This window comes from Idiotropiscis lumnitzeri, chromosome 3, assembly GCF_059441095.1.
Source record: "Idiotropiscis lumnitzeri isolate Australia: NSW breed Sydney's pygmy pipehorse chromosome 3, RoL_Ilum_1.0, whole genome shotgun sequence".
Taxonomy (NCBI): Eukaryota; Metazoa; Chordata; class Actinopteri; order Syngnathiformes; family Syngnathidae; genus Idiotropiscis; species Idiotropiscis lumnitzeri.
The window spans coordinates 30,905,015-30,931,713 of NC_142393.1; the positions used below are offsets into that span (position 1 = coordinate 30,905,015).

At 43.2% G+C, this 26,699-nt stretch overlaps 1 protein-coding gene and 1 non-coding gene across 3 annotated transcripts; one reads left to right on the forward strand and one right to left on the reverse strand.

Moving 5' to 3' along the window:
• Window positions 1-12: 12 nt before the first annotated feature.
• On the forward strand, window positions 13-18,492 carry LOC148340878 (differentially expressed in FDCP 6 homolog). Of its 2 annotated transcripts, none has more exons than XM_088291593.1 (11): window positions 13-192; window positions 1,668-1,808; window positions 3,793-3,978; window positions 12,214-12,441; window positions 12,544-12,690; window positions 13,094-13,202; window positions 13,271-13,569; window positions 13,650-13,816; window positions 15,455-15,653; window positions 16,965-17,055; window positions 17,567-18,490. In XM_088291593.1, exons 1-11 carry the CDS (start codon window positions 97-99, stop codon window positions 17,767-17,769), a joined length of 1,866 nt encoding a protein of 621 aa, XP_088147719.1. In that variant the 5' UTR covers window positions 13-96; the 3' UTR covers window positions 17,770-18,490. The 2 variants fall into 2 exon arrangements, with proteins under 2 accessions (XP_088147719.1, XP_088147720.1); XM_088291594.1 differs by having other exon boundaries at window positions 88-203; window positions 17,567-18,492.
• A 2,315-nt stretch (window positions 18,493-20,807) lies between these two features.
• Window positions 20,808-20,924, reverse strand: LOC148340879 (U5 spliceosomal RNA). Its single transcript, XR_015842752.1, has one exon. It is a non-coding gene; the product is annotated as a U5 spliceosomal RNA (small nuclear RNA).
• Between the last annotated feature and the right edge of the window lie 5,775 nt (window positions 20,925-26,699).

Sequence of the window (26,699 nt, forward strand, 5' to 3'; positions counted from 1 at the left end):
GTGTGACCGCAACGCTACACAGAGGCGCGCGGGCGTGCAGAGGAAGGAAGAAGACAGTGTATAGATAGAGGAAATCAGACAGTAACGTGTGCAGACATGGACCTGCGCTCTGAGCTACTCAAGTCCATCTGGTACGGCTTCACGGCACTGGATTTGGAGAGGAGTGGAAAGGTCTCCAAGTCTCAGCTGAAGGTGAGTGACTTGTACGTCCTTAATCTATTTTTCTCCTTTCAAAATATAAAACTCTCCTCCAGTTCCTCCCTCAAACACACATCAACTCTTAAAATAGGAATTGGCCACGCATGACTTGAATACCGACAATTTCCCCTAAGTTTTACGGTCTTGTGAAATGCGCTGTACATAAATAAAGTTGTATTGCATTGTATTATTATCGGAAGTGTCAAACAAAAGAAGAAAGTTAGATTTTCCGTACGCGCACCAGTCCAGAATAGGAACTTGAGTTCCTATGTCAGAACAGCGAGCAACGCGCAAAGCGGTCCTGTGGCACGCACTGGATCTGCTAGAGCACGGTGTGTAAGTGTGCGTGAATGCGTGTGCGTGTATGTGCGGACGTGTGTGTGTGTGTGTGTGCGTGTGGAGGGGGCGTGAGGGGGGGGGTTAAGTGTGTGTGCGCGCGTGCCCGTGTCCGCGAGCGCATGCATGTGCGTGTCAAAAGGACATTGTTACAGTTGAGCGCTGAAAACATGGAAACGTGTTGGTTATTGTTGTCCCTGTTTTCAATGCAGCCTCTGTGTTTTGCTTGACCTCATGTTGATTACGTCACTCCAGCTCACACTTCATTCCAACCACATCCATAGTCCTCAGCCCCATGACAGGGCTTATTCCCCACATGCATGCAGCTAGTGTATAACACGTCACTGCACACTTTTGCTCAGAAAAGCTTTTAGCTTGGCCTAGATGTTTTTCTCTTGAGTTTAGACTTGAGGCAGGAAGTGGTCGGGAGTTTTAGGCCTTGCAGAACGTTTCACAATACTCTCAGGTGAAGGCACTCCTGGCAGTATGTTGAAGTAAAAACAAAAAACAAACAAACTACTTTACACTAATTACATAAACGTTGCATATGTCGTGACGAAGTCACTTGTTGGTTTTTATTTTCATTGTGTTGTTACACCTTGATTGTCGCTTTGCGCAAAAAGCCCGATTGACGCACATGGGTCTTTTTTTTTTCTTAAGTCAGATTTTTTCAAACAAACTAAGTTTTGGAATTGCGGGGGTTCAAAGTTCCCACACTCTTCAAGCACCCAACTCTGGTTTCTCTCTAACTGTCATTTACACTATTGCATCAAACTTGTGATTTTTTTTTGTGATTTCTGAGAATCTTTTGCTGATGTGCAAAATGTCGTTACTATTTTGGTACTGAAGTATATCTTGATGAGATTGTCATTAGGCATTGCTTATCTTTACGCAGACAGCAAAATATTTCCTTCACACAACTTTGTCATGCATTGTTTCAAACAAAGTCTCACTCAGAATATTAAATCTGCAGTTCCCATAAAAATGTACATTATACAAACACTATGCATTTTGTTTTGTGAAGTATTCAATATGCAAGTTATTAATATTTTATTGGTGATATTCTATCTGATTTGTGCCTGCACTTAAACAGCGTTTATTGTTTAAAGACTCCAACCTTTGTGGATTTGCAGGTGTTATCGCACAACCTCTGCACTGTGTTGTCCATCCCACATGACCCAGTTGCTTTGGAGGAGCACTTCCGCGATGATGATGATGGTCCAGTCTCCAGTCAGGGTTACATGCCCTACCTCAACAAATACATTTTAGATAAGGTGATTTTCACACTCACAAAAATAATCATGAAAGCCGCTGAGATATAGCGGTACCTTAAATCTGACCAGATACAAATAGTGCTATTTATAGTCGCATATGCTACACGGAGTGTTCATGCTTGCGTTGTTGAACTGTGCTGGTGATGTGATTTACCGGTAGTTAAATGTTACTTTTAGAATATCAGTACTTTCGGCTGGTAGGGAGGTGAGTAACCTGCGTGATGTTTACAAAGTCATTATACAATTGACAAGTCGTACAGATGTCAAACTTAAATCCCATCCTAGCTTCTTCTGCCGTCTGAAGGCAATCGAAATTTGTATCTCCGTGTTGAAATTTGCTGCGCGCATGAGTCTTCTTTCGCGGTATGTGACGTTTTTAAGGGCTTGAGATTTTTCTCCTTTCACTGTGATGCATTGATCATGAAATGGGTTTCTGAGGCCAGCTTTCTCATCACCTCAGTCAACTTGGTGCTGATTCTAAGCTCAAAGTTGTTGCACGGAGATGAGAAGCTGTCATTTTATTGGAGCTTCTTTTTCTCCTTCTTTGATTGGAATTTAGCAAAGAGGGGTTCCCTATTCTCTGGTGTTGAACATCTTGCCAGCACACCTGCACTGGGCAGTGGTGTCAAAAGTCTTCATCAGGTCCATGAAAGTGATAAACAGGTCGTGATGTTGTACCATGCTTTTCTACTGAAGCTGGGAAGCGGCAAACACGAGAGCAGTGGTTTCTTGATCTGCATAGAAAATGAGTTGACATTAGGCTGGCCTTGCTCAACTTAGTCCATGAGGTACAGTAGTTGAGGGTAATGTGAGCAAGAATCCCTCCACATTGGAGAGGAGGCTATTCCACGTTGATTGTCGCAAGATCAACTGTACACTTTCCTCTCGTAAATACATACCTGTATGCAAATTGGTAGCATCATTGGAAAGTTGGGCCTACGGACTTGAACACTTTTGATGGAAGACCATCATCGCCCTGGGCTTTTCCTCAGGACATCTTCTTGATTGTCTTGGCGGAGGAGTGTCAAGTTCTGGGTTTTTTGACCATCTGCAGTTGGTGTTCGTTATGGATGGTGGTCGAATGATGGACACCACTGTTCACGTGTTCTGGTGCCCGAAGACAGCTGGGATAGGCTCCAGCACCCCCCGCGACCCTAGTGAGGAGAAGCGGCTCAGATAGTGAGTCATTATCTTTTTCTGGTTGCTGTCATTACTGAAAACCTGTTTTAGAAAGATGGATCTTTTTTGCGACCGTAGTTTGATTGCCTCATTTTCAAGATCACGGATTATACAGAGAGGCTTTGGTGCATGAGATTCACGTACAACGATGAACCCATATTTAAAGTTACACTGCTAATATTGTCTCTTTCATGCAGCTTTATTTTTTTTGATGTTGCAGGCTCGTCTTCCATCTCATCATTTGGCCTTTTTCTCCTTCCATTTGTTTTTTGTTTTGATTTTTAGATTCATTTTTGTTATCTTTAGGGCTTACTTTTTGGCTACCATACCACATGACAGAGATGAGCAGATTGACGTGTACAGAGAGTCAAAGGCAGATGCACCTGACCTCAGACAAAAAGCTTCTTTCAGGTTCTGGAAATAAATAAAACATTTTTGGTTGTTTAGTTTTTTTTTGTCACCGTGCTAAATGGTGGTTGAGAGCCACTGCCTTAAAACAAAAGATATGATGAAGCATTTTCTAGGCAGCAGTGACTACCAATGTATACTCTTGCCTACCTTATGAGATTCAAAATAAAAAAAAAGTCTACTCGTATTATGCGTAGGCCACTATATATTTTTAAAAGTGCCATTGTAACATGTACCAAATTGAATTAAATTTTCTGAGGTGAAAAGGATGTTTTGGGTAGTGACAAATTTTAATTATTATTGTACTTGACATTTTTAATGCAGACCTAGCACTCCGAAATTCACATCATACAGTAGATCCAACCCTGGTTTGGTGCTAACAGTGTCTTTTTTGTAGGTAGTTGAAGGCTCCTTCAACAAGGAAGATGTGGATGAGCTGTGTTGGACCCTGACAGCCAAGAAAAATTACAAACCCAACAGGAGTTCAAGCACAGTTCTGGCAGAGCGGGATGCATTTCGGCTTTGGTGTCTTTTTAACTTTCTGTCGGAGGACAAGTACCCTTTGGTGATGGACCTGGACGAGGTTGGTTTAACGCATAGCTGGGGAATTTATTTTCCAAGTCGACCATTTGAGAACCTGGAATGGTTGTTGAGAGCCACAACAACATACTAACCCCATTTGTGTTCTGTATTCATTTAGTAGATTTACATAAAGCATTAAACTGAATTGTGTAACTATGGTACATATTACTTTTACAAATACAGTATTTATAACCGAATACTAGCAGCCATTAAAATCTCGCTCAGCGTGCCATTCAAACTAGCACTGGCAGTGGCCTTGAGGCATCAGTCCTCAAGCTCTATTGTGTCATGGATCGGTTTCATGTTTGACAGGCGGGCATAAAAACAAATTATTTCAAATTCAACTAACTATATGATGCTGATTGGACAAATCCCAATCCAAAAAACACAATAATGAATTGGTCGCGCCACCATAAGGCGCACTTCAAAATCCCAAGTATTCCACTAAATATTCCACTAAGCAGACGAGGTGCTGTAATTCAATGCGCCTGGTGTGTGGACTGAGAGCCACAGACTTTTACATGTGCTATTGTGCCAAGCGATGGACTTAGTCTCCTTAAAGCAGGCGTGGGCAAACTATGGCCCGGGGGCCACACGCAGCCCGTTAAACGCCGAACTTGAAAAAAACTAAATGAAATAAACCTTGTTAATATTTTATTTTCTAAATACTCTGTTTTTCAAAGACATGTATATTGTTGTAATGCTTTCATTTAAAATTAAATGTATTTATTTTCTCCAAAGAGGTGAGGTTACCAAAACACTCAATCCATCTGCTCCTAGTCCGGCCCCTCTGTCAAATTCTAGGACCCATTGTTGCCCACCAATCAAAAAGATTGCCCACCACTGCCTTAAAGGTTTTTCAAAGTGCATGTTGGAACACACTGTTGGCAAAGTTTGTATTCTCTGGACGCAGAATTGACTGTGACAAATAAATTCGGTCATTACCTCTTTTGGGGATGGTTTGAGACAGTAAGTCAGTGATTCTCAAATAGTGGGGCGCGCCCCCCTGGGGGGGGCACGGTGCGATGCTGAGGGGGGCGCGTGGGACCCTGGGGAACATGTTTTCTGCATAGTTTTGTGACCGAAAAAAGGCAATGTCAGACAACGCGAGTTTGAGCTCGTCAAAGATTTTTTGTGCCCCTAGATCACGCAGTACTGGTTTGAAAAAAAGTGTCGCCCTGTCACGCAGTACTGATTAAAAAGAAGCGTCGCCCTGTCGTTCGTTGACCTGGAAGTAATTTCTTTCGCCGCTACTTAAATGCACCACGCGTGATGGCAAATAAACGACTCCACAAACAAGTAGCGTGCTAAACGAGGAGGCGCTGTCAGGGTCGCCTTTTGGCGAGGAGGAAGGTGGACCCAAAAGGCGAGGAGGCAGGGAATGGATGTCGTTCAGGGGGTTTATTAAAGGGGTTCAACAAAGGAAGGCAACCGGGACGGGAGAAAAATAACAACGGTACCAACGTGACGAACAGAAAAAGGGGGGCGAGGAACAAAAACCGAGGCAAAAGGCTGAGGAAGGCAAACGGGAACGAGGAGGGGAACAAAAGCAAGAGCGTGAGCGTGAGCGTGAGCGTGAGCGTGAGCGTGAGCGTGAGCGTGAGCGTGAGCGTGAGCGAAACGTGGTCGTGGCAGTCCGTAACTTGCGGCAATGACCCGACACAGAGTGGTGGGTCTGGGAGGCTTAAATAGTCCGAGTAATTAGGGGAGCAGATGGGAATCAGGTGCGTGATGAGGGTAACGGGGAACAGGTGCGTGGCTGGTGAGGACGAGTGCTGAGGGGAGGCGCTATCACAGCTGACCAAAACAATAACAGAAAACACATGGCGAGAAGGAGGGGACGAAAACAATAACAAAACCGCATGCACATGAAAACAATAACAAAGCCCCTCTCATGCCCGACGCGGATCATGACAGGCGCTAAGTGCGCTAATCGCTAAAATGAATTGCTTCGATATATGCTCGACTTTTAACAAAAGTCTGATTTGAAACGCGTTTGGGCGGAGAGCCAGCAGCTATGAACAGAAATGTTGTATTGCAACCATTACGTATCTAAACATGAAATAAGACGCCGGCTGCGTGAGCAATTTAGCAGACGCTCTCAGGCTGGAACTCGGAAATGGCTGATGTCATCACAACGGAGAGGTTCGACGTCAAACGTATTGTAAACATAAAAAAAAAAAAAACCTATAGTAAACATATTAAAACTGTTGCTTTATGTTATTTATATAGAATTTTTTTTTAAAAATCCCCCTGGCTCTTTTTGTCTTTCCTATATTATGTACGTTTTAATAACTGTTTGGTTTATTCAAGTTAATAAAGTTAAAAAAAACAAAACAAAAACGGAGAGTAAATATTTATCATCTCATCAATATTTGCACAACAGTACAAATATTACAGAGTTTCGAGATCCTCACAATAGTCGTTCTCAAAATTATATATTTTTTTATTCAATTTAGCTTTGTTAAGGGATATTTTATTGACAATCTAACATTAATATACAAAGAACTTGTACATTAGTACAAAATGTAAAAAAAAAATGGTGGTTTGGGGGGGGCGCAAATTTTTTTTCTTCTTGGTAGGGGGGGCGTGACAGGAAATAATTGAGAACCACTGCAGTAAGTAGTTAGAACAGACCAGTATGTACGTGCGGGAGAAAAGGGCTGCTGTCCACGATGTCGTAATCTGTTTTATCATTCATGTGTCAGGTGTCGCCGGTCGGCGAGGAGGGGGGAGGACCCAAAAAGCGAGGAAGCAGGGGAAGGTGTAACTTAAAGGGAATTTATTGAATGGATCAAACAAGGACAAACAACGTGGCAGGGTGCAAAATAACAAAGGCAAACTAAACGTGACTAAACTGGAACAAGGACGAAGAACAAACGCGACGGGAACGAACTAAGCGGGGATATGAAACAGGACAGGGACAGGTGACAAGAGCTGGGGGCATGAACGAGAGCGAGGATAGTAGTGGCGTGCAGAATCGCCAAAGCGAGGGCAGCGATGTCGGGAATGAAGGGCAATGCACCGACGCTGAGCTGTCGGCACGGGGTGGTTAAATAGTCCAGTAATTATGGGAGCAGATGGGAGTCAGGTGTGCGAGGCTAACGGGGAACAGGTGCGTGGCTGGTGGGGACGGAGTGCTGAGGGGAAACTCCCCTACTCAGCTGACAGAAACCAAAACAACAACAAAGACATGGCAGACACAAAAACAACAACAAAACCCTGCCATGACCGACACGGGTCATGACAGTACCCCCCCCCTCAAGGGACGGATCCCAGACGTCCCAAAACAAACAAGGAGAAAAAAAAAAATTGTCCAAAAACGAGGGTGGGCCGAAGGGGTCGGGAGGCGGGACCACGGCCCGCGCTCGAGGCCGGTCTGGCGGATGTCCGGGAGGCCAGACCAGCGAGTCCCTTCGTGGCCCTTCAGGCGGCCGTCCGGGAGGCCAGACCAATGAGTCCAAGGGTGGCCATTCAGGCGGACGTCCGGGATGACCCGAACGCCACATGGAGTCTTCTGACGAGGCTGAGACGAGAAGCGGCGGCGGGACACCGGATGTAGCCGCGACGGGCACTTGGAGCAGCGGCGAGGCGGGCGCAGCCGGGACAGGAACTTGGAGCGGCGGAGGGCCGTTGGGTGCCGCCGAGACAGGAACTTGGAGCGGCGGCTGATCGTCGAGCGCCGCCGAGACAGGAACTGGGAGCGGCGGCGCGTCGCAGAGCGCCGCCGAGGCAGAGACGAGAAGGGACGGCGGGTCGCCGTCCACCGCCGAGGCAGGAACCTGCAACGACGGCGGGTCGTCATCCATCGCCGAGGCAGGAACCTGGAGCAGCGGCGGAGCGTCGAGCGCAGCCGAGGCAGAGACGAGAAGCGGCGGCGGTTCCTCGGGCGCCGCCAATGCAGAGACGAGATGCGGCGGTGGGTCGTTGGCCACCGCCGAGGCAGGAACTTGGGACGGGCGCAGGACGTGCGCCGTCGGGTCGTGGACTCGAGGCGGACACAGGGCGTGCTCTGCAGGAACGTGGGCTTGGGATGGACGCACGACGTGCTCCGCTGGGACGTGGACGTGGGGCGGACGCAGGGCGTGCTCCGTCGGAACGTGGACTTGGGACGGACGCACGGAGACATGGGAGACGCAAAAACAACAAAACCCTGCCATGACCGACACGGGTCATGACATCATGTTATTGCAAGCAAGAAACATCACAGGTTTAGACAACAGACTGCAAAAAAAAACATTGCCCAAGGCACACCACTCACATCTCTCTAACGAGCCATTTGATTGGCTGAGGCTGATAAGCTCCCAGAATGCATTGCAACTTTTTGTTATTTTTATTTATTTTTGGGATATTAATGGCATGAGAGATGTATGTTTTGTGTTACTTGTATTTCTTTGTTTCATTGTTTGCTTGTATGCTGTTCAGTGATAGTTTTGTTTTTTTAATTTAAAACCGTGACTCTAAGAAGTGTGGTGATGAGTGACATTCCTCAATAGTAGTCGACTTTATTGTCACGTTTGCTCCAATTGTATCAGTGGCATTGCCACTAACGAAGCTCCTTCTCTCATCATGAGAGACTGCCACATATTGCGATCTGACAAATGTATTTGTTAGACACATAAAAAGTATCCACAACTGACATTGCACCCATTGTTACATGTGGGTGCTTGTGTGCATATATATATATATATATATATATATATATATTGGCAGAGGCTCAAAGTGGATCAGTCACTTGTCAATTTCCGCCAATTGACTACGGTCTTTGTACCAAACGGTGAAAGGTGGAAGTGACGTATGCCGTCAAGCGGTCATCACATTTGTAGTTTTTTTGTGTGGCAGGGTTCCCGCCACCCTCCTCAAAGTTGCTTAGTGCCAGTAAAAGTGATACAGACCCTTTCAGGCCATGACAAAGGTACCATTCAATTAGTTCTAAGTCGACGTTTCATTAGAATAATTATGAAAATATTTGCAATCATGTAGTTTCCAGATGTCTTGTCCATCCATAATCACTTCATCCACAATATATTTGTGAAGCACTTTCTTTACATAAATGTGAAACAAAATTACTAACACAGGTGGGTGTACTGCATCTGTGAAATTTATATACATTTTTTAGGTCAAGGGAAAAAAAATAACCATGTGGTTTTTTTCATGGGGATACTGCTTCTTAACAGGGAGACAGCTGCAATCCATGAAGTCCAACCTGACTGAAAATCTTGTTCATTGCATCATGGAACAGACTGGCTCTGTTCATGCTGCCATTTGGCCTCCTGTCTCACTTGCAACCTTGCGTTTTGGTTTCCTGTCATTTACAGCAGCTATCGCAGACGGTTCCAAGAACAAGACCCAGATTTTGCATTCACATTAGTTTCTTTCATGCTGAGTGCCACAGAACATCCACCTCATATACGCTTTCTAACCTGCACAGGGATCCAAGAAATCTACATTGATCTGTAAATCAAAACTTGCTGTAAACCTGGGAATTCACAAAACTGGTAATGTTTGAATAATCAACCAGCCAATTGGATTAGCAGTATGTGTTCTTTTTTAAGAGACTTCCCATCTGTCCCTTGTCACTCAAAATTCAACCTACTCGAAACATCTTTGACTGCGATCCTCTCCCTGTTGTATTGTGTTTGATTACTGAAATTCACTATGGCCATGTAAAAGAATTTCATGGGAAAACTTTGTTGGTATAACGAATGAAAATGCACATATAGCCTTCCACCTATTTTGGCTTCATGTGTTAAATTATGGCAAATAATGCGCTGAAAACCACACTGACGAATACCACGAAAGTAAATAATTGCACAAAATATTTATAATATGGATGTTGCAGTGTGTTCTTTTTTACAAGATCGTTAAACATACAACAGGCCACATTTACAATCAACAATTTTGGTGTACCAAAGAAATAGACACAGGTTAATTATGTAAGAGCAATTCAAGCGTAGCTGTAATTCAAATAGATACAGTTGTTTCAAAATATTTATATACACTTGTTGAGAACATAATGTTGTGGCTCTCCTGAGTTTCCCGTTATTTCTACAACTCCGATTTATTTTTCTGATAGAGTGAATAGAAGATACAGATACTTTTTTTGTCACAAAAACATTCCTGAATTTTTTATGACTTTATAATGAGTTAGCAGTAAAAGTGACCAAATCAGCTGAGTCAAAAATATACAAGTTACACGTCCCGTTGCCATTTTCTCTTCAATTAGGTGATTTGGGGAGCCTTCCACAAGCTTCAGGCAAGCTTCACGTTGAATTTTTGACCCCTCCTCTTGACAGAATTGGTGCAATTCAGTTAAATTTGTCGGCTGTCTGACATAGACTTGTTTCTTCAACATTGTCCACATGTTGTCAATGGGGTTTAGGTCAGGACTTTGGGAAGGCCATTTTAAAACCTTAATGATGGTCTGAATTAGCCATTCCGTTACCACTTTTGATGTGTGTTTGGGGCAGATCTTGTTGGAAAACCCAAATGTACCCAAGATCCAACCGTCAGGCTGATGATTTACATTATCTTGAAGGTAATCCTGCTTTTTCACTAATCCATTTACGCACTGTTAAGCAACAGTTCCAGTGGCAGCAAAACAACCACAAAATCTAATACTTGCACCACTGCGCTTGACAGTAGAAATATTGTTCTCGGGCTTAAAAGCATCACCTTTTCTCCCCCAAACATCTTGCTGGGCAAAGTGGCCAAACAGCTCACTTTTTGTTTAATCTGACCACAGAACTTTCCTCCAGACAAGGACTTATCTTTGTCCATGTGATCAGTAGGAAACTTCAGTTGAGCCTTAAGGTGCCACTTTTGGAGCAACGGCTTCATTCTTGCCCGCAGCCGCTGAGTCTATGGTGTTGCCAAACATGCTTGACTGTGGACACTGACACCTGTGTTCCAGCAGCTTCTAATTCGTGGAAGATCTGTTTTTTGGGTAGTTCTCGGTTGACTCTTCACCCTCCTGACCAATTTTCTTTCTGCTGCAGGTAATAACTTACATTTTCTACGTGATCCTGGCAGTGACAAAACAGTGCTCTGCACTTCATAGTTATAATTGTTCGCACTATTGCTTTTGGGACCTGTAGCTGCTTTGAAATGGCTCCAAGTGACTTTCCTGACTTGTTCATCCATGTTGAGATCCTTTGACGTTCCCATTGTAGCATTGTGTATCCAATGAGCCCTATTTAACTGGACTGAGATGAGAGACTTGACCAGCGAGAGTCACTGAAAATCACTTACAAGTTAAGAGGCCATGCTCTGAAGCTCATTTAATTGGCACAATTTTGTGATGGTTCGGTGAACCGTGTGCAGGGAAAACAGGACCCAAGAGCAACCGGGGAGAGGTGAAGAGGTTTTATTGGTATGGGAAGAGGGGAAGCAGCGAGATCTGAAACCGGGGAAGGGGAGCTGGAGGTGGAGCGGCGCGGCGGGTCAGACGAGACTGCGGAAGCGAGGATCGGCGGGCAGGTGGCGAGGCAGCGGGAGCGGCGAGCAGGCAGGATCGGGCGGCCAAGGTGCAGGCGGCGATCAGGAACTCGAAGGTGGGCAGCAAGGACACGGACTCGGACGGGCGCTGGGCGGCTGGAGGGAGAACACGGAAACACAGGGGTCAAACACGAACGAGCGTCAAGGCAACCAGGCGAGCGCGAGGTGGGCGAAGACATGAGTCAAATACCACGGTTGGTCACGGGATAATCCGGCGTCTGGCTCCTGGCAGCACTGAGTTTTAAACCCGCGGTGATTGCCGCTGATGTGCTGCAGGTGCGCAGGAACCAACGCCCGCGAAAGCCGGGGGCGTGCCTGGATGTAGCTGACAGAAGCCGCCGGAGTCCTGAAACACAAAATCCCTCAACTCCACCAGGCCCCCCAAACCCGAACCACCACACAATTTAATAAGTCATCAAAATTGCTAAATAATTTGCTGTATGTATATTTTTGACCTGGCAGATTTGGTCACTTTTTTCTGCTAAACCATAATGAAGTCATAAAAAAGTAAACCTCAGGAATGTTTTTTGTGACAAAAAAAGAATTCATTCCAATCACTCTATCAGAGAAAAACCAGAGTTGTAGAAATAACTAGAAACTCCGGACAGCCATGACATTAGGCTCTTTACAAATGTATGCAAACTTTTTATCATAACTGTAATGTGTTAATAATGGAAATAAGTATGTCTCTGTCTATCTTTTTAACCCCCCCCCCCCACACACACACACACCCATACAGGTAGAGTACTTCCTCAAGAAGATATGCACAGCAATGAGTGTTGAGCTCAATTGTGTTGAACTGGAGGACTTATTCTCCCAAGAGGCAATGCAGCAGAGAGGCATCACTGTTTGGGTTTTCTTGGAGATGATGGATGCAGGAAAGGTGGCCAGAGGCATTGATAGAAGTGTCATCAGCATGGCTATAGAGGAAGTATATCGGGAGATAGTTGGCAATGTCCTTAAAGAGGTAGGAGTCACGTGCGTGCGTGTGTGTGGTCTGCTTTCAGAAACGCTCGGCTTCGTGTTCTGACATTTTGTGTATGTCCGTGCATGCATGCTTGTTTTGCAGGGTTATTTGTGGAAGAGAGGCCAACTCAGGAGAAACTGGAAGGAGCGCTGGTTCACTCTGAGGGCCAGCAACTTGTTTTACTACACTGGGGAGGACCGCAAGGAGTGCCAGGGCAACATCGTTTTGGATGGCAACTGCTGTGTTGAGGTAAAAGGAGCAAATGCTTGTCACAATCAAATATTGCCTTTATTGCCTTTAACTGGTTGGACTTGAATCACTAATGTATGTTTGCCTGACTTTGGTACAGACAGTGTGGGTTCAGTTCCCACTCTGTGACAATGTCAGTGGTTGTCCATCATTATATGTGCTCGGCCTAGTCCAGTTAGATATGTGTAGTCCGCCTATGGCCATAAATCAGCTGGGATAGGCTCCAGCATCCTTCTGACCCTAAACAGGAGGAGTGACATTGAAAATGGTCGGATGGATGTTTGGACCCTCTTTACGTACAGTAAACACATATATCCAATTCATGCATTTGGGCGAAATCCGAAAGCAAAGTAGGACCTCTTATTATCCTGCCATAATCTTTTGCGTGCCGTCTTGTTTTAAGGTGCTGCCAGACCGCGATGGTAAAAGGTGTATGTTTTGTCTAAAAACGCTCTCCAAAACATATGAGATGAGCTCATCAGACACCAAACAGAGACAAGAATGGACAACAGGTCAGATAAATCAATCCTGCGGAGATTCCTTTAAATTACATCGAACCTCATCTGTTATCCATCCACAGCCATTCAGACAGCCATCAGGCTGCACGTGGAGGGGAAGACGTCCCTCCACAAGGACTTGAAGCTGAAGCGACTTGAGCAGCGTCAGCAGCGCGAGAGGAAACAACAGGCCAAGGAGGAGGAGCTGCAGAGGCTGCGGGCACTGCAGGAGGAACGGGAGCGAAAACTGGCGGAGCTGGAGCTCTTGAGGGAGGCGCAGAAACAAGCCCAAGTTCTCCTGGAGCAGGACGAAGAGAGGAGGCGCCAGCAACACGAGCAGCTCCAGCAGACTTTGGAGGTGCAGCTGCGGGAGGCTGAGGAGGTGAGTGTGGCTGCAAACACAAGAAAGTTCACATGAGAGTTGGATTTCAGAGATTTCATTCTTGGTGTGTGGGTGTTAAGGTTCGAATCAGCATGCAGGCGGAGATGGCTCTGAAAGAGGAGGAAGCAGAAAGACAGAGAAAGAGGATCCGCGAGTTGGAGGAGATGCAGAAGGGACTGGAGGAGGCGCTGCAGCAGGAGATTCGAGCCAGGATGGACGAGGAGGCCTTCCGCTATGCTCAAGCAGGGTAAAGTCCTATTTACCAAATCAAATATGAACATTATTTACCTTTTCTTTTCTATGGACTAGAAATAATTACAATTATGATGCATCAATATGACACAAAAGCTGGATTTAGTATTTACGTTGAATGAACACCTGAAACAACCCACCTTCACACATACCCAGAATCTACATTAAGCAGAGGTAAATCACGATAAATAGATAAATAATAATAGAATTATAAAGAATTACAGAGCGCTTAGTTGGTGTGGACTGACAATGAAACAAAGTATAGTTAATCAAAAAATACAAAATACAAAAATCATACGAGACTCAACACATCATGACTTGGGAACGTGACAGCTGAGAAGCAAACACAAACAATGAACCAACAAGGTCTGAAAGGAATCAGGTAACTTGATACAGACAAACTGGTGAGACAAAGAACACTTGGATAAGAGATAAGTGGCTGACTGAGCCGATCGGTAGACACAAGGGACTGGCCGAGACCACTAAAATCTAATGAAGCCGGCAAGACGTATAGGATCCAGGCAAGGTAGGCCTGGCTGCCAGGTATAGTTAGTGAAGTAGCGAAGCTACTAGCAAAGTGTTAGCCAGGCGGCACTCAGGAGTTAATCTAAATAAAAGGGTGTTTTCACACCTGCACTGTTTCGGTCACTTTATGCGGACCAAGCTTTAGTTCCCACGCTGGTCTGCAACTTTTATGCAGGAGCAAATACACACAAACGAATGCTGGTGCAGATCAAACAAAGACTATACCTACTTCGTGAGGTGGTCCTGATGTGCTTCTAAACAGACTGGGAGCAATTTTGTTTCAAGTGTGAATTCAAACGAGGGCTAAGCAGTGGCAATTACAGGTTATATGTGGCTGCTCAGGTTTAACAGGGTAGCATCAGCCGTCCTTTGTGAGAGAGAGTAGCCAGTAGTTCCAGACTGTAAAAAAAATAAATAATATGGCTGAAAAGTCATTGTTTATCATGCCATCCACAGTCATGGTTTCACAAAATAAACCACGCACATCCACAACCGTGCTCAACACATTCATAATACAAGTAGGAGCGAACCTGCTGTAATTAAAAAGCAACATATAGAATTGTGAAGAATTAAGAGATTTTGGTGTCATTGTGCCTTTTACATCTGATTTCAACCACCTATGTAACAAAGTACTATACACAAAACTAAAACTTGAAATAATAATAATATGTACCATCATATATGAATTATTTATTATGTCTGACAGGTTTATATGCTGTGCACAGTACCCAGAAACATTATTTGTCACCTCTCTTCATTTTTTTGCCCTTGCCAGATGTCTCAATTAATTTGAATGTTTTATTGTATTTTATATTTAAATGCATTTTTTATTTATTTATATTGTTTTCTAAAATTATTTTGCATACCATTGTTGAGGGCTACTGCACATTGAGAATCTCTATTCTAAATACTACGTAGCTGTTAATGATGTAATCTAGCAGATGGATCATTTGATGGCTCGTGGACGTTGACTGATTGTAGCGGCTAACAGCTAACAGACCTTTAATAATTCTCATTTCCCACCTTATGAACCACTTAAAGCTAACTAACAAATGGACAAAAGGTGTTTGGTAAAGCCGTTTTTGTGGATGTTTTGGGTTGGGTGCAGGTTACTTGCTGAGGAGGAGGAGAAAATGAAGGCACTGATGACCCTGCAGGAGGAGCAGGAAGAGTATATCCAAAAGACACAGCGGGAGAAGCAGGAGCTGAAGCAGGAGATGGAAGCCAAATCTCGGGCTCTGGACGAGGCGCAGAGGCAGCTCGAGGAGGTTCGGGCCAACCGGCACAGGGTTGACCAGGACGTAGTGGTAAGCAAAGTGTTATACATATACATTTTTTAATGATCTTTTTTCCAATTCAATGATTTGATTTAGTAATGTTTCTGACACATGACAATACTATATAATACAACTATAGCACTTTCACAACAGCCGGTGCTGGAACAAAGCGTTTTCCATTTGGTGTAATATAAAATAGCGGGAAATTAGAACACAAATTAAAAAACATAGACAAAAGATAGCGGAAGAACAACAGAACAGCGACAGTCTCATGTCGAGACGAAAGCCAAAGAATACAAATGTGTCCTCAAACTGGTTTTAAAAGTGGGCAGAGAGGGGGCTTGCCTTAATGGAAGGTCATTCCATTGAAAAGGACCGGCAACAGAAAAGGCGCTATCCCTCCTGAGGCTGCTCTTAGTCCTCGGCACCTCCAGCAGCATGTGGTCCGCAGATCTGAGGCAGTGGGCAGGTGTGTAGGGGTGGAGGAGCATGGATAGATACGCTGGGGCGAGGCCATTTAAAGCTTTGAAAACTCACAAAAGTATCTTAAAGTGAACTCTAAAGTGCACTTGGAGGCAGTGAGGAGAGGCTAAGATTGGGGTTATGTGATCCGTCTTCGGAGCTCCAGTTAAAAGACGAGCAGCAGCATTTTGCAGCAGTTGGAGGCGCTTGAGGGAGGACTGGCCGACTCCAAAGTAAAGTGCATTACACATAATCTAGCCTAGATGTAACGGCTGCATGGATCACTGTTTCTAAGTGCTGCTGGGAAAGAAAGGGTTTCACTTTCGCATTCTGCCTAAGATGAAAGAAGCTGGATTGAACAACAGCATTGATTTGCCGATCGAATTTGAAATCACTGTCCAATTTAAAACCCAAGTTCGAGACTGTTGGCTTTAGATAAGCTGACTGCGGGGCTAAGGACAACTGATTTGAAAGTAGAACGGCTACTGGGACCGAACACCATAACTTGTCTTCTTTTCAATGAAATTCAAGAAATTATGTGACATCGAGACTTTGATTTCCTCAAGACAGGACAAAAGTTGTCTCAAGGTCAGCAGGACATAGCTCTGTCATCCGCATTGCAATAAAGGGAAATTCCATGTTTTTGTAAGATGGAACCTAGGGGCAGCAAGTACGGTACAACGAAAGAAGGAAGGGCCCCAAAGCAGTGCCGACGCCTGTCGATTTCTCGCTACATACTCATACCCCAAGATACTTAAAAACTGCCACCGGGACCATTTTTGCGGATCCAGATAAACCAATGCAACCAGTTAGTGTTTTGTGATGCTATATTGTATTTTTTTTTATGTTCTGATGGTTTGTTTTGACCCTGATATATAGGCTGCTCAGAGGAAACTTCGCCAAGCAAGCACCAACGTCAAACACTGGAATGTTCAGATGAACAGACTGATGCGACCTATTGGACCCGGCGGTGAGTTTCATACAATGCATGCTGTGTGGCATTTCAGACAAACAGGGAACAAAATGTGCAAATTTGTAGATTTTGTTTTGTTGCTCTGCGTGGGGTGAATATCTCACTTTCTGTATGTACAGTATCTGAATTCCAAGCACCACCAAAGAACATGAGTACTGCATTCATAATAATAATTTAAAAAAAAATAAAAAATAATAATAATAAGAAGAAGAATTGTTATTATTAGCATATCATATTATTATATAACTATTCTTATTATATATTATTATTCTTATTATTGTTGTTATTCTTATTATTATTATTATTATTATTATTATTATTATTATTATTATTATTATTATTATTATTATTATTATTATTATTATTATTGAATAGGTTTTAAAAAGGTCCATACTAAGCAGGCTACACATCACATATTGGGCTTCCTATCATCAACATACAAATATCCACAAATCAAAAATCCTGATTGATCATGATGGTCTCTGTTCTATATATGCCTTGTGTCCAGATAAAAGACCTTTGCTGAGAAGCTCCCTACCATCCTTCCAGATTCCGAGCCAGAGGGATCCTGGGCTAAATCTAAGAAGGATATCGGGATCAGAGGACCGAAACGAGGAATGTAAAGAAAATGTTGATGATATCAGCCGATGTGATGCAGATTTAGAGAGACGCAACTCCCACACTTCTAATGGAGACCTGAACTTCCCCTAAATGCATCACTCATACAAGAAATTGTATTTTGACTCGAATAGTAGGGCATTTCAGACTGAAGTAACAGCATAATTTTTTTTTTGTCAAATATACAGATATCAGTTTAAAAAAGTGTTTTTGTCCTAATGGTCCAATGTATTTGCTTTATTAATACACAGAACATGCCTCATGGCCTTGTATGAATGTAAATGTGAATTTTACCGCAATACTGAGTCAATGTGATGTTAAAATGCAAACGTGTGCATTCGCATAAAAGCTCATCATACTTATCAGCGTTTCATATTTTATAGCAGGTGGTGGTCCAAAATGTTTTGTGTGTAAAGTATTGTTTCCTTCTTACAACATACTTCCATTTTATTTTTAAGACAAGGAAACCATATTCACAGAATGACTGCCTGATCGCATCATCATTTGCTGTTTTTTTTAGTCACTGTAGAGTCATCATTGGTCAAGAGATGCCAGTCATGAGCCGGTGATGTTACTCAATGTGTGAACAAGTAATTTCATTACGCAACAAGGAATAGGATGGTAGGCACCAGTGTATGGAGTTAATTACAGCGAGAAGGTGAATGTTATTAATTCATGTTAGTGTCCCTTTAACAATTGGTGCAAAGGCCCTCTTGGAATGGCCAATTTTATTATTGTTATTCTTGGAAATAAAAACAAAATGGTCTTTTTAGGGGCAAGAACATGCCCAAAAACTCACCAATATTTGCAGTGTTGCGAACACTGGAGACAGGGGCGCTGCCAGGGATTTTGGGATTACTCTTGCCACCAATGCATTGTAAATGAAATATATTATTATTATATTATTTTGCCAGGATTATATTTTTAATAGGGGCCCTTCTGGGCCCCTGTCGATCATGGGCCCCTAGAAACCTTCCTTATCCCCCCTTTTTCAGTGCCCCTGACTGGAGAAAATATATTTACTTTAGGGGTTCCAAACACAATGCCATAAACTCACTGAGTGAATGGAAATGTAAAGAAAAAAACAATTGTACCCACATGGAATGTGAAGTTGTGTGTATATATATATATATCCATCCATCCATCCATTATCTATACTGCTTCTTCTCACTAGGGGGCGCTGGAGCCTATCCCAGCTATCTTCGGGCAGTAGGCGCGGGACACCCTGAACTGGTTGCCAGCCAATTGCAGGGCACACAGAGACGAACAACCATCCACGCTCACACTCAAACTTAGGGGCAATTTAGAGTGTCCAATTGAGCTGCCATGCATGTTTTTGGAATGTGGGAGGAAACTGGGGTACCTGGAGCAAAATCCACACCGGCACGGGGAGAACATGCAATTTAATATAAAATATGTAAAATGTCAACCCACTAAATTTTTTAACAAATTAATCGCAAAAATTCAATTCATTAAATTGAACCACATTTTTGAATAACTATTTTTTGTAAGCTTGTAACACATATTCACTTTACTATTATCTAAGAATGAATGCAAAATCACCAAATGCAAAGTATATAGTAGATTTTTCTAATGGGCCGGCAGAGTCGTGACTGGTGAGCATGATGGCCTCACAGCGCAGAGATCCAGGGTCTGGCCTTCCTGTGTGGAGTTTGCATGTTCTCCCCGTGCCTGCGTGGGTTTCCTCCGGGTACTCTGGTTTCCTCCCACAGTCCAAAAACATGCATGGCACGTTTATTGGACACTCAAAATTACCCCTAGGTGTGAGTGTGAGAGCGGATGGTTGTTTGTCTATGTGTGCCCTGTGATTGGCTGCCCACCAGTTCAGGGTGTACCTCGCCTACTGAGGAGAAGGGGTTCTAAAAATGGATTTCTCTAATAGCTTTCTTTGATCCTTGAATGTGATCTAAACAGAGTCATCTTTTCAGATGTTTTTCTTTTTCTTTTTTTGGCAAAACTTAAGCATTAGATTTAGTTTTGCCCACAAGCACCACAACAACTAATGTACAGTTCGCAGATGCATGAGAAGAGGACATTTTTATTCACGCTCACAAATTTTGACCAACTCATTTTGGCCTACATAAAAAAGGGTAACTCAAGCTCCTTAAACTTATTCATTGTTGTAAATTCATATAAATCCATATATACCTTTAAATATTCATTTATATTCAACTATATTTTGCAATTAAAAAGGCGACCAAATGGGAACCTTTGACGTCAACCTTTATTTTGCTGCCTAGAGATACTTCCACTCATTGAGATCACCTGAGTGTCGTGATAGCCACAAGCTGTGCATATCATATTGGGCCCTCATTTGGGCCTTCAAGATCTTCTCTCCCACATCCCCAGTAAGGAAAGGAGCAATTTGCTGTATTAAAAAGTGCTCAAAGTCATCTAATGGCATCCATTATTCACTTGGTTTGGTCGATGGGGTGCAGTAGATAATTGATAAAGCTCTGAACATACATAAAGTTAACAAACAAAATGACAATGGTACATTTATACCTCCATTTTGTTTAACAACCGTGAACTGGTTTATTTTAGCTCAGTCCATTGAGTGAAAATGCTCATCTATAGGTTTCTGAATATGAGGACACAGTGGTTTAATGCAGTCAGGTCGTTTGTTTTGGAGAGCACTATTTCCATATTTTCTCTGCATTTATCCATCAGGCTTCATTAGCTGAGTGGATACTTAACTCACATGGAAATTGGTCTGTACGTTTTTTTTTTATCTCTCATACCTTAAACAATATAAACACTGTACTGGACTAATTTATAATCAAAATCTTCCTTTCCAGGCTGGAGGTCTATGTTCTTTTCAATAACAGCTATTATAGATGCTTCTCATTAATACGTCATCATGAATATGAATATATTGGTAACTATGTTTTCACAACTTTATTCCAACAACATTCAAATGCCTAGATTTTGGATTTCCAAAAAGGGAATGAATTGATTTCGCCATCTTTTAGCTACATTGTCAGCCACGTAGTTATTAACCAGTGCCGGGCTTAGTCCTACAGCATAACTCTTTCACGCTTGCAATTGCTCCATGCACCCGTCTGCAACCACCTACGATATTGAGCGTTTTTTATATTTGACACAGGTAGCAGCTGCAATTAAGCAGAGCATAAAAAAAAATTAAGATAAACTCTGGTCTTTCCTCCCAACAGAAATCTTTAGTAAAATGCGAAAGATTTATTCGCTCTGAAGAGAAACAAGAGTGAACATTCACCCTGTGATTGAAACGGCTATCCCACTGCCTGTAATACAACTTTAACAAACGGTCCCTGAGTCAAACGTGTCACGTTTATTTTTTTCTATACAAATGATAGACCTTGATTTATATTTTTGTAATAATTTAATTATGTCAACTCTCATAACAGGGAGACAGTACAACTGTGTGTTGTATGCCTTAATTTTATTTTTGCGCAAAGGGTTGTGGGTAAATGGGAGAGCACTATCAGCGATGTGGCAAAAAAAACTACCAGAAGTAGCCCTGGCTGCAGAGCGCAGGTCAAGGCGCGGCTCAACCTAAACGTTTGATTTCGCCCACATGGATTCCAACCACATTTTTTTCATCAATTGTGTTCTTGATAGTTTTAATGATGCCTCGTCTTATGTCACGCTTATGATTTAACATTTAATTGAACACCGAAAATTACAAAGTCTGGGTGTAGCAACCCATAATGGGTCAACAGAGGGTTGTAGAGCCAAGGAAGCTTGCAAAGCGTGTTCAGGGGCCCTGAAAATTGGGAAGTTGATGTTGGTTTTGAGTGTCTAGATCAGTAGGTTCAAAAGGTGTGGTCAAAAAACATCCAATAGGGTAAGCGCAGCTCAGGGAATGTCAAACAGCGGAGGTATCTCTCTCAGCATTCTAAATAAAGGTTAAGGTTCACGTCAAAAGTTGCAATTTGGTCGTCTTTATAATTGCAAGGTATAGTTAAATGTAATTGTATATTAAAATTTACTTATGATTTTAAATTACACCAATGAATACGTTTAAGGAAGTACTAAATTAGCCTGTATTAACTTTATGTCGACCAAAGGAAGTCTGTTAAAAAAGATTTTAATTTGCTTTTCATTATAGGCTGTAACGTTAACTTGCTAGATTTTATGTATTACATTTTACTAATTCAACTGGTCTGGAAAGGTAAATTGAACATAGACACTATGAACTGCATAAACACCTGTGCACCTGTGCTTTTTTTCCCAGTGTTTGGGACCATTTGGACTGCACTTAAAATTGTGGCATTTAGACCTAAATATTTGTGACGGTGCAAGAAAAAATTTCCTCTACTCATCCATGTGCGACCGGTAATTTTTTTTTCATTATTATTGTAGTTGATTATTATTTGCTGCACTACTTTTTGATATCTTCCACAGACTTTAGTCTTTTATCATTATTATAGTGAAAATGAGTGGAAATGTGAATATCGCTGGGATCAGGCAAAACTCTTGACCTCCAAATTTCTGGAGATAAAAAGCCGTTAACGCTGCATCCGCAAAAAGTGTGCACTGAGTGGTTTGGATATTTGGAGGTTTTTGAACCGAGTCCAGTGATACTTACTTTGTGACTAGATTTCCAGTGTGTGCCGCTAAATTTTCTACTACTTTGCAATTTCTTGACCAACATTGATATATATATATATATATATATATATATATATATATATATATCAATGTACTAAAACACTCACTGTGCAGAGAACATTTGTGGCCTTTGTAGTGTGGATGGTGGACAACAGTGCTTGAAGTCACACATAACACTTTATTAAACTGCAAACACACATCCACAGCTTTAGAACCCACACTCATATCGGCTCATAAAACCTCATATTGTAAGAGAGAAACTCATCTCTCAAGGTTCTCTCCACATTTCCATGTTTCGCTCACTCGTGCTCCTTTCAAGTTGTTGCCCTCGCAGATCCTTTTCTTGACAAAGACATACATGTGAGACATGATCGTTAAATCATACATGAATATTTAAACATCCATCCATCCATAAGAAAATCTCTGATTTAGTATTGTTCATCATCCTCCATATTGTGGTCCTTACATCTTTTATGCATGTGTACCTTAAAAAATGAATTATGTCGTCATTAAAAAAGCCACAACCATAAATGTATAATCATATATGACTTCATTTTTAAATGTAAAAAAGAGTTTTTGATTAGTGTAATGACATCTGTGAATATGCTATTTAGACAGAAGTGTCATACTACGTCTTCACTGACTGTTGCATAGTTGCTGAAATCAGACTAAGTTTTCAATGCCAAGGGTGTATAATAATCACACGAGACACGGCGAGTACTTGTTAACACACTGTTTAGTCAATCCCCGGAAGTCCCTTCCACCCCACACTTCAATACAAAGCATTATGGGACATGTAGTCCTAAATACCTATTACTACACCTCCTCCTTTTAGTTGAACGTAATCCTACAAGTAAACAGGCATAATTTGCATAACCATTAAAGTAATGTAAACATTTTCTTTCTGTTCTAAACATTGACAGAAACACCATATTATTTTTTTTCTTGTTATTCTTCTTAACAGCATTTTAAACTACTTGCTTTCCATTTAAATGAACAATCAGCATCATTCACAAATCCAATCTATCACGAGGCCTCACGACACGACCGAACCTCGTAATAGTCCCTGTAGGTCGAAGGTGACTTCGGTTTCTCCTGAGAATCCCCCTGTCAGTCTCTACCATGTAGGATCTGGGAGTGTTGGCAGGTCCAAGTACTTCGCCTGAAGATGCTTCCGATGTAATCCAAACTTTCTGTCCCGCTGTTAGTTGTGAGAGTGGTCGTGTCCGGTGTCTCCGATTGTAGTGTTTTTCCTGCTCACGCCTCCGCTCTTCCTCTTTCTTCCGAAAAGCCAGCCAGTCCGGCCACTTGGGATCCAGTTTGGTAGTAAATTGAGGCAAGGTCGTGCGCAGGTTTCTTCCCATTAACAGCTGAGCAGGCGAGAACCCGTGTTCCAGAGGGGTGGCCCTGTATGCCAGCAGCGCCCTGTGAAGATCCATATCTTTTTTCCACAGCTCCTTGACTGTGCGGACTGCACGTTCGGCCTCTCCATTGGCTTGGGGGTAATGGGGGCTGCTCGTGACATGGGTGAACTGGAACTCTTTCGCGAACTGTTTAAACTGCTCAGATGAAAACTGTGGTCCATTATCCGATATCACCGTCTCTGGAGTTCCGTGTCGAGCAAAGGCCTCCTTGACAGCCTTGATAGTGACATCTGCGGTCATATGTTTGAGTTGTGCAACTTCAATGTACCTCGAGAAAAAGTCAACAATCAAAATATAATGCTTTTTTTGACCATTCGAACAGATCCATTCCAACCTTCTGCCACGGGCGGTCCGGAAGTGGAGTGGTTAACAATGGTTCCCGGTTCTGTATTCTGTATTTTCTGCATGTATCACAATCACCCACCACTTTGTCTATCTGTACCGAGATGCCGGGCCACCATACAGATTCCTTGGCTCTTGCTCTGCATTTGGAAATTCCTTGATGGCCTACATGCAGACGTTGCAGAATGTCCGCTCTCAAAAGTGGTGGGATCCAAAGTCTTTCTCCTTTCATGAGAAGACTGCGACACACATTTAAGTCCATCCTGTGTTGCCAGTACACTTTCAGCTCTGGGTCTAGCTTGCATTTCTCTGGCCAACCGACACCGCAATAGTCCCTTATTTTCCGGCACAGCTCATCTTTTTCCTGTGCGGACCTTATCTCTTCCAGCCTTTTGTCCGTAGCTGGAAGACAGCTAACAAGAGTCTCCACGAAAACCTCCACGTCCTTTTCCAACTGTAGATCTCCTGCAGAGGGCGGACCTCCAACTGGAGCGCGTGACAGCGCGTCAGCTGTGACTAGGGTTTTTCCCGGAACATGGATGATCTTGAAAGTAAAGCGCAGCAATCTAAGCCTGAATCGTAAGATGCGCGGTGGAAGGTCATCCAATCCTCTTGTGCTCAAAAGAGGGACAAGGGGTTTGTGGTCTGTTACCAGAGTGAATTGTAGCCCCATAAGATAAGATGAAAGTCTTTCACACGCCCACGTGACAGCAAGCGCTTCTTTTTCAATCTGCGCATAGCGCCTCTCAGTGTCTGTTAGTCCTCTTGAAATGTATGTCACTGGACGCCATGTGTCGTCTGACTGTTTTTGTGTGAGTACAGCTCCAATACCAAAAGGTGATGCATCTGCACCAACTCTTGTTTCTGCTGTATTGGAGTACTGAGCGAGCACCTCAGGAGAGCTTAGAATCTCCTTAAGCTTCTGGAACGCAGTTTCCTGTGGCTCAGCCCAAATCCATTCATTTCTCCCCTTTTGCAGCTCCTTAAGCGGTGTAGTTGTGGTAGCCAACTGTGGCATGAACTTGGCGAGGTAGTTTGCCATGCCCATGAGACGTCGCACATCTTCCACACATTTTGGCTGTGGGAGCTGCTGGATAGCCTTCACCTTTTGCGGGTCAGCCTCGATGCCTTTATGTGAAACCTTGTGTCCAACAAACAAGATCTCGCTTTTAGCGAACTCACACTTCTCATTAAGAGTGAGGCCCTCCTTCTGGAAGGTTTGGAGCACACGATGCAATCTCTGGTCATGCTCTTGCCTATCTCTGCCATATACAAGCACATCATCAGCATGACAGATTACTCCATCCAACTCTTCCAGCATCTGCGACATCCTCCTTTGGAAATGCTCTGGTGCCGATGCTATGCCAAAAGGAAGGCGGTTAAAATGGTACCTCCCAAACGGCGTGATGAAAGTTGTGAGTGGCCGTGACTCCAAAGCGAGCGGGACTTGCCAAAATCCAGAGCGAGCATCCAACTTTGTAAACACTCTGGCATCTTTCATCATAGCAAGAGACTGATCCACTGCAGGAAGAATATGCCGTTCTCTTTTCACAAAGTTATTCAGGGGGGTAAGATCCACGCATATTCTGGGTGACTTGTTTCCTGGTCTGGGGACAACAACAATGCCAGAACACCATTCTGTAGGCTCAGTTATTTTTGAAATAACTCCCATTTCTTCCATCCTCATTATTTCTTCCCTGACTGCATCCCGGAGGGGAAGAGGAACACGCCGTGGGGCGGAAAGAGCAACAGGTATGGCTCCCTGCTCTAGCTCAATGCGATAAGGCTCCTTCAACTTGCCCAAACCCCTAAACACTGTTGGGTATGCTGCCCTAAAATCTATCTCAGTGTCTTTGACTGTGTCCACTCTGTAAACTAACCCCAATGCCTCACAAGCTGGTCTACCTAACAGTGGCTGGACTAAACCTGAAACTAGGTAGACATCTTGAGATGTGCAGCGACCTTTTGCTGCCAACTGTGCCCTAAAGCAGCCCTTCGCTTCAAGTGGGTAACGAGCTGGCCCAAGAAGTTTCTTTTTAGATGGGAGTAGTTTACCATCCCTCTCACGTTTGTACAGTCTCACTGGCATGGTAGTAACATCTGCCCCTGTGTCAAGTTTAAACTGAATATTTTCCCCATTTAACTTGACCTTTTCAACCCAGGGCTTTGACTTCACTGCATCAATCTCGCCCAAGAACACACATTCCTCGCTGTCTGCATAATCTTGGTTTTCTGTGACTTCCCTGAGCCCTACAGCTTCACTACTGCGACAAACTACAGCAAAATGTCCTTTTTTCTGACATTTTCTGCACTGTACTTCTCGGGCTGGACAATCTTTCCAAGAGTGTTTGTTCTTGCGACCACACCTGCTGCACTCCTTCTTTGGAACTTGCTTAGTTTGAATTTTTCCTTTCTTTGTGTTTATCTTTATAGCGTCCACGTTCAGTCTATTGTCCTCTGCAGAGCTGCTGTGTAAAATCGTTTGCTGCATCTTCACAGTTTCACTCTGCCTGACTTTTTGTATAGCTTTGGACAGTGTTAACTCTGAGTCCATTTGTAGCTGTTCTGACAGTCTTTTGTCCTTAATTCCAACTACAATCCGGTCCCGTATAAGTTCCTCTTTAAGCACTCCAAATCCACAAT